General features: G+C 35.8%; 1 protein-coding gene across 1 annotated transcript; it reads left to right on the plus strand.

Moving 5' to 3' along the window:
• Positions 1 to 1,493: 1,493 nt before the first annotated feature.
• Positions 1,494 to 8,806, plus strand: RAD51AP2 (RAD51 associated protein 2). Its single transcript, XM_019451389.2, is given in 4 exon segments — positions 1,494 to 4,854; positions 5,398 to 5,481; positions 8,651 to 8,765; positions 8,767 to 8,806. Coding segments are annotated over 4 exon segments (3,495 nt in total). The 5' UTR covers positions 1,494 to 1,598.
• Positions 8,807 to 9,220: the final 414 nt, after the last annotated feature.

Here is a 9,220-nt window from a genome sequence, read left to right on the forward strand (position 1 = left end):
GGAGGCTGCTTCAGATTCTGTGTCTCCCTCTCTCTCTGCCCCTCCCATGCTCTGTCTCTCTATAATAAATAAATGTTAAAACAAAACAAAACAAAACTGCTTTAATATTGCACTGGAGGCTCTAGCCAACTTAAGAAGACCAAAAGAAAAAAACCCGGATGATTAATATTTAAAAGCACAAGGAGTGAGGGGTGCCTGGGTGGCTCAGTCAGTTAAGTGTCCGACTTCGGCTCAGGTCATGAACTTGCGGTTAGTGAGTTCAAGCCCTGTGTCGGGCTCTGTGCTGACGTCTGGGAGCCTGGAGCCTGTTTCAGATTCTGTGTCTCCCTCTCTCTCTGCCCCTCCCCCACTCATGCTCTGTTTCTGTCTCTCTCAAAAATAAATAAAGATTAAAAAAATAAAAAAATAAAAAAAGTAGTCCACTAGTCATATCTTGCCATATATGCTCCCATGGGTTCTAAAATCAGGATTCCTGTTGCACATTATTGTGGTTCTTGTAAGTTTTTGCCAGGGAACATAAAACTGACCAACTTAGAAACAATCATTAGGGGGCTGAGGTTTTTGATGGCTGAACAGTAATCCCACGTTCCTTAATAAACATGTACATAATAATAAACATTTTGAAAATAATTTTCTTTTTTTTTCTTCTTTGTGATTACAGAATTGACAAAAACCAGAACGGACGGGAAATAATAAATTATTCTCAAGGCAGAGGAAAAAGAAAAATAACGTTCACACAACTTATTAGGTATGAATGGAAACTGTATTATATATTCTTACAGTAACTGAACTAGTTGAAACATACAATTTTTATCTGTAACTTATTTTATCCACAATATTGGGGGGGGAACCCCACAGCACACATGAAAACGATTTTTCTACAGTTTTAAAGTGAAGATTAATAATTATCTGGATAATTATTTTCAACATTTCCTCCCGTGAAATAATTCACATTGTTAAATACCAGTGTCTTTTTTCCCCTAGACACACTTTACTAGTGAAGTGAATATCTGATTTTAAATGTCACCGGGATGATTACGAGCATTTTTGAAAAGTTTTTCCACACACGGAGAGATTTGGCCTGGCGCTCACAGAACACCCTTGTTTTTTGTTTTTTGTTTTTTTTTACTGGAGAAGACTCTCGAGAGCAACTGTGGAGAAGCCGCTTCCGAGGAAAACAGAATTTTAGAATTTTAAAAGCAAAGCTGTTTCTGTTCACAAATTAAACAAGACACAAATTAAAAGAGAGAGAGAGAGTCTGACTTTTCCCCTTAATTCTACCAGAGGGAAGAAAATCTTTAGACCGGCTACAGTCCAAGCACCCGCAAGAGGCGCTAAAAATAGACAATGTAACGGCCCCGGGGCTCTGCGCTGTGAGGGAGAGACTACCGGAGCTCCAGGACATCAGGTAGAGTGGGGGCGGGGCCGGACGGCGGGGGGGCGGGGCTGGGGCGTGGCCGGGTCGGGGCTTTCCCTGAGGCCCCGGCCGCAGCCGGCCTCGAGGGGCGTGGCAGGGGCGTGACCAGGCGGAGCCCCCTGGAGCCGGCTAAAAGGCTGGAGCGCGGCCCGACTTCGTCAGAACATCTCGGTTCGCTGTCATGTCCTTCACGCAGCGCACCGCGCAGGGTGCCGGGTTCAGGGAGCCTGCCACCTCCTTACCGCCTCCTGAGGACGCTGATTCCCGACCGCCGCGAAGTAAGCGGCCCCGTCTAACGGAGCCCGGCAGTGCCTCTGAGGTGGAGTGGAGGCTGCCTCTGGTGCCTCGCTTGTCTGAGGTGGAAAAAGCCTGGCAGTTGTTGTCGCCCAGACCCTTCCCGGCCCTTCTTCTTTCAGCGAATGCGATTTTTGGTAACTCCACAGACTCGCGTGTGGAGAAATCAGTCGGTGGGGAGCAGATATGTAGTCCGAGATGCCCAAATGGCAAATTTGAGGCGAATAGTTGTTTGCAGTCTCTGCCCTCACGAAGTTTTGATTCTGGTTTGAGGGCTTCTGGAAAGTCTTGTGAAGCAGGACTGAATGACAAAGAGGTTTTCGGTGTGCACCGCAGTGACAGAGCTGGAGCAGAGGTCCGTCCGCTTCTGCCCAACCCCTCTGCAGACGATATACATGGAGTTAAAAGAAATGCGGCGGGAAAACAATACTCAGTGCAAGGGAGGGACGGTATTCAGGAAGACGATAGTTCTGTGAAACAGACAGAAAACCTATTTGGGGATGTTACCTTTTACAAGGAAATTAAGTGCAGATGGAAAGCTGACGGTGTTACGCCATCTCATAAAAAGGAAAATAACATTTCAGCATCGGCACTAAATATATCAAAATCTCAAAACCAGCCCAGCATGGAAATTGCCAAAGCCAGCTATTTTAGAGATAGAGGCACAATAAGTATCCCTGAGTTTCCAACTGATTTGAATAGCAAAATGTCCTCTGTCTATTTAAAGGGAACAGCAAAGAAAAAGAATGACAAAAACGAGGCATATGTTAGGGATTTCACAAACGTTTACTGGTCCCAAAATAGACCTGATGTTAAGAAGCGAAAGTTACAGGATGATAAAAACATTGTGGATGCCGATGCAGAAAATATTTTTTCTGCATGCTATGAAAGTAACCACCAGTCACTCAGCAACCAAAATATTTGTGTGAGAAAAAAAGACTTGATCGGTTTAAACTACTATAACCACAGTAGTATCAAATCTGATGTAACAGACTCTGAAAAGAATTTCACTATAATACTGAGGAATGCAAATTTGGAAGAAGCAGAAACATGCCTGGACATTCATACGTTTACCAGATTAGAAAAGTATCAAAGCCAGGGCTCTAATATTAGTCACATCTCAGAAAAAATAGGGGCAGTTTGTTGGATTTGGGGTAATTACAAGACTCAAAGTGAAAATGTTAAAAGAACTGTAGAACAATTGAATTTTCTACAATTAGTAGAAATAGATCTTTTAAGCAAAGGAGATTATCACTATACAAAAGCCCTGAATACACGTGAAGAACAATCAAAGCTTCTCATGATCGGAACACTTGGGAGCCAAAAAGCTTTAATAAGTTTTTTTCAGTTAAATGGTAAAGGAGAAAGCAACAATCTGCTACAATTAAGATATTCTGCTACACAAAAAGGCTCTCATTTAAGCAAAGTTTTTGAAAATTCCATTATGGAAATTTTGAATTTTCATGAAAATATCTCAGGAAATCAAAAAAATGATAATGTTTTAAACTGGCATGAAATTTTCAAGGATAAGAAGCGAGTTGATCTTCAAAATCTAATAACTAAGAATATGAATGTCAATAGAAAAAATGATATGTTAAGTGTATGTTTACAAACCAGTATTTCAGGACCTCTAAATAGCATATTGAAAACCAACATAGCTTCTTTGCTGAATAACTTTAACTGTTTCATTAGAATTGAAAATGATCCTAAATTACAAGAGAGATGCATTGTCAAATGGATAATGTATTTGCATTATTCAAAAAATAGTATAGTGGAAAATCATACTGTGTATCTAGCAAGGACTTTAACTTTTTCAAGACTGTTAGAAGGTAACATGAAACCTGTGTTAAGAAAAAGAAAGTTATTTAAAACTGAACAAGTTTTTGAAGAGTCTAAGAAAAAACCTTCTTTCACTATGACGACTAAAAATAAACATTTTCCAATTTTTGAAACATATGAAAAAAATCCTCTTTTAATGGATTTTGATGACATGGATGAAATTTCTTTGACAAAAGACATTTACAAGAATAAGAGCTGTCCTGAACAATTCATGAATGAGGAAAATTGGACTCACTGTACACCTAATGCTGTTAAAACACATGTTAAATCTGGTTCTCAATTTATACAGAACCATAGATATATTAATGAAAAATTGTATGAAGTAAATCTGTATAACCAGGATTTAAATACTGAAAGGAAAAAGGAGCATAATAAGATCAGCATTAGTTTTAAGTGCATATTTGAAGATTTCTTCAATATTAGGCCCCGGGCCATACCAACAAACCACTACATAAACCATAGTGAACAAACCAATCTTGGGACTATAATGCAGGTTCTAAATTTTGGGAGCTTGCTAAGTGAAATCAACGGGAAAAAACAAGACTCAATTTTGAAAGAGGAAGTAAAAGTCACAGCACAAAGTTTAACAAACAGTTGCCAAATTAACAAAGACATTAAGATAGAAAAGGAAGAGAAGAATAATTTTTGTTTAATGGATGGCATGTTTTCTATGCAACCAGTTTCACTAATGAGTAAAAAAGTAAATGCGGAAGAAACCAAATATATTAATCAAAATAATGTAGCTGACAGAAATGAATATGAGCATGTTTTGCAAGAAAGTGAGTTAGCTAATTCAGAGTATTTTCATCCAAAGAATGACTCTACAGAATGTGTTAATCATCAATTTGAAACTGATTTGAGTCTAGGGAACAATGAATGTTTTCAGGATTTAACTGCCAAGTGTTTATCAACAGAAGCTCAGACAATAGTGAGCAATTTTGAGATGAAGAGTAAATTTGATTTAGTACTTGAAGAACTTCATATGTTTCATGAAATCAGTAAGGAAAACAAAATTGTAAGCACTGCGGCAACAAACAATGGGCAAGAATATTACCTTAGAGAAAATAATGATATTGAGGAGGTAAAAACGGAGATGAAAGAAGATTTGAAAATGGTTACAGTCAACGAAATATGTGTATCTTCTTTGCTCCGTGATACTATAACATGTCCTAATATGCATAAGAGACACCAAAGTTTATTTAAATGGAAAGCAGTATCCAATAATGGGAAACAGGAAGTTCCAAATGAATATTGCTGTTCAAGAGCAGCAGAGGAAGAATTTCTTTATTCCACTTCTAAGGAAGGTATGAAATTAGTTTTAAAATATTTTTTATCATGATAAAAAAATTCTGCTTTTTTTCCTGTGTAGGCCAAATATATAATTTTGGGAAAAAAGGAGATAGAGGTAAAGTGTAAGATAATATTTATTGATGCACATTATTTTTCTATGAAATCCTGTTCAGACATTAAGTAATAGAGTGAAGTTGAAGGTAACATGTGATGAAAATGTTTTTAAAGATTATTTATTTATTTTGAGAGAGAGAGAGAGAATCCCAAGCAGGCTGTATGTGGTCAGTGCACAGAGCCAGACGCGGGGCTTGAACTCAGGAACCATGAGATCATGACCTGAGCCGAAATCAAGAGTCCGGCCCCTTAACTGACTGAGCCACCCAGGTGCCCCTACAAGTGCTAAAATTTTTAAAAGGAGCCTTGATGAATCCTGCTTCATTTACCCAAATGTTAGAAGCCAATAGAAGGAAACATTTTTGAGAAAGTAATTTGTTTATGGTATTAACATTTTATGTAAAAGTTACTTTTTGCTATAACGTATTGATTATTGTTTTCAGACTGTGAAAATCCTCCATCTAAAAGGCCTGCTTTTTTCTCTGATGAACTTAGGGAGGAAAAAATGACTTACTTACTGAAGGGAGGTAAGATTTTTGGTTATTTTCTAGAATACCTTCTGAGATGACTATTGCATTTTGTGTTTTTAGCATGAGGAGAATATACATAGGTTATTAGGAAATAAATACAAATTTAGCACTTTTGTAACTGTTAATGGTTTACTGATGCAAATTCCAATAGTTAAAAAATCAGCTAAATATTAAAATGGCTACAATCAGCCATTTGGAATATTACTGGGAAATGTTCTCTACAAAACTGTGTTTAAATATTTGCAGTGATGCGTTGCCATAGCTATGTGATGAGACAGGGGTTAATACACATATAATGTGTGTGTGTAACATTAATTGGCAAAACCAAAAAAGATATTTATCGAAGTTGACTTTTCATTGATGAGATGTTATTCTGAATTGCATATTTATTATCTATGTTCTCTATTCTTTAAATATTATGGGGCTTTTTATATTGATATTTTATTTAGTAATTAAAAAACATATCATTTAGATATTATTAACATGATGTAACTTATGCATTTAAACTTTTGACTATTAAAAAAATTAAACTAAAGAAAAGTTAAACAACTAAAAAAGGTCTTTGCCTAAAAAAAAAAGTCTATAGTACCTGAATAAAACACACTAAGTCTAATATCTATTTTAACTTGTGAGGTAAGGGTAGGGTTGAAATTAGGAAACTGTTTTCTAAATGACTAAATTTGCATATGGTCAGGAATTGCAGGTGCTCAGTAACAAGACTAGATCTAGAAAGAATAATGATGAGGTGAAATGTATCTACCAAAACATCTTTAGTCATGGACCGTTTCTCAAAGTATCTTTGAAGGAAGATTAGGAAGGAATGTCCAGAGGGTTTTGAAGGAAGATTAGGGAGCGCCTACTCATACGGTCATCGTGGTTACAATTGTGACAGTGAAATTGAGTGTATGAAGAAAATTAAAGTATGTGCACGAACGGGAAAAGAAACGTTACATGTGTTGGAAATATCTGAACCCATATAGTCTACAGGGCCTTCACAAGGAAAAGAGCCTCATCGTGAAATATGAAAAATAACGTGGTCAGCCAGGATTATTTAGTACCATGTTAGGACAGTCCTCTTGGATTTACTTTTGAAGTGCATGCAAACGGAGTGGTTTTTCTAAGACTTGTTAAAACTCATAGTGGAGGGGAAAAGTTGGGGAATGCTGGGAAGGAGGGGGGCTAGTAAAAATGGATTAATTCTGCCGAGGCGGAGTGGGTGCCTGCTTGTGCTTCTGCCTATGGGATTTTGAAGGCATTGGGGAGTGGTGGGTTCTGCCCTGGTGCTGAAATGTTTCCGATACCTACCCACTGGTCATCATGATGCCTCCCATCTACCAGTCATGATTCCGGGGCATCCGGTCTCTCTTTGTTTCTCTCTCCTGTCTCTCTGGTGTGCAAAATACAAGTAGTTTGAAATTATTTTGAACACGGGAAATAGGCCAGTCAGTGCGCCAGGTGCTTTATATATCATTTAGCACCAAGCCTTCTCTAACCTGAATCTATAGATGAATCACCTGGGTGTCCTATTAAACGATTCTGATTATTTTGTGGGGTAGGCCAGAAGCTTCTGTATTTGCAACAAGCAAATGTAGATGCTGCTGGCGTGTGGACTTTGACTTGCAAGGATTTAGAAAACATTTGAGTCAGTATTATTTCTAAAAGACTACTAATACATTTTATGACTTTTGAATGTTTAGAATTGTTAAGTAACACAAAGCAATAGATTAATCTGGTGTACAGTAGTAATAAAAGGGATCACAATGTATTCATAAAAAGGTAGGAAATCCAAGGAGATGAGGAACCGTATCCTCATAGCCACAACTTGATGACTGTTTAAGGACATATGCTTTGCAAAAGGCCTCTGTTGATATAAATTGGTGCGGTGATTTCCTACCCATTGCAAAATCACCAGAAGTATCTGTAATATTAGACCATGAAAGAGGAGAGCTATTCTTTGAAAAAGTAATCAAATGGACTAATCATGGCTTTGTTCTGAAATAATAATCTCATAATGAAGTCCCCTTAGTATAAATTGCTGAAATTATCTAATTTATAACCAAATCTAGCCTATCAGACATGACCCAACAATTTTGTTTTATTTAAAAAATGAAAACAACTGGTAATGTTTTTTTCTCTTATTTTTTATAATTAAGTTTATAGTTTTAATGTTGAATAAAGTACCATAAACTGATTTATAGCTATTTTTGTGTCTTTTTCTCCCTATTTGCATATAGTTAAGCTTTGTATTTTATTTCATTATTGTTTACATCGGTAAACACACAGGTTCTGTTTGGTTCAGCTTAATAGAAATCATGCCATTTATCTTTTGTCAGAATTATTATTAGGCTGATTATACTATTTTCAGTAAAATGTGCTATTATATTAAGGTCATACTAATTCATTAAAGCTGGCTGAAAGCCTGATACATTTTTAGCTTTATATTTGTACCTCACTGTTTATTTATTTTTTTAAAAAAACACTCTGAAAATTAGAGGTATTTTTGTATTTCATTATGAAGCATAGTTAATACTACCTGTCTGTTCTACTGATTTAGTAACAGATATACCTCCATGAAATGTTTTAAATTTTTTTGAATATGATCGTGTGATGTTAAATAAAACTTTCAAAATCAGAGCCCTCCATTTATACATAAACAGATGAAATACATCTGTGCTCTATTATTGATAAAAGTCTCTATTAAAGCCAAATGTAATCATTAACAGCATAGCCTGCTGTTTAGCTTCTAAAAAAAAATGACATGGTTTTTAAAGCCACAGCATCAAGTTAATTATATAGTTTTGTTATTGTTTTTAAGTCAGACTACCTGACTGGAATGATGATTTTTTTTTAGTTGTTATTTTATGTGGGCAAGTTACTTAACTTTTTTTTGTGTTAAGACTTTCACATTTTAAAAATGGGGATAGGATTAAGTAAACTAATTAATTTAAAGCACTTATTAGCTCAGTGACTCAGTAAATGTTTCCAGATCATGATTAGAAGTAAGTAAAACTTGTTGGGATGAGCACTGGGTGTCATATGGAAACCAATCTGACAATAAATTATATTAAAAAAAAAAGAAATGAAAAAAAAGAAGTAAAGTTTTTAAGCTTAGAAACTACAACTACAATTTTACTCCCTTATGCACTTTTATTATCTTATATTTTAGGTAGTAATTTTTCACATGGAATTTCAAGAGTACTACCTCTTAAGACATGCAGTCGACCAATCAGAATTGGTTTGTCAAGAAAAGCTAAGCTTAAACAACTTCATCCCTATCTGAGATAAATGTTATGAGAACTTAAAAGAAGACATTGGACTTTAACATTTCAAAACATTTCACAGCATTTATAAGTGTTTTGTTTCCTACTTTGGTTAAATGCTTTCTCTTAGTTTGGGAGTTTGGGGCTTTCTTTATTATGAAGTATGGAGAAGGTTTTGTGTATGTGTGTGTGAATTATCTAATTACCTTTAAACATTACAAAATATTTCACTGATGTTTCCATATTATATTATAACATATACATTAAAGGCTTTTCATGATCTCGTAAAACATGTCAACGTATTATTTTTCATGATATATATGTATAAGCCTTTTATAGAGAAGAATATTAGCCTTTATAGGTTTCTCAAAAGTATCTGTGACTCATAAAAATGGTAACAAACCACTGTTCTAATCCACTTGTTTTTTTTTTTTAAGTAAAAAATAGAGATTCAAAGAGGATGGGTAAGATTTTTA

This window comes from Panthera pardus, unplaced genomic scaffold, assembly GCF_024362965.1.
Source record: "Panthera pardus isolate Hobbes unplaced genomic scaffold, ASM2436296v1 HiC_scaffold_26, whole genome shotgun sequence".
NCBI lineage: Eukaryota > Metazoa > Chordata > Mammalia > Carnivora > Felidae > Panthera > Panthera pardus.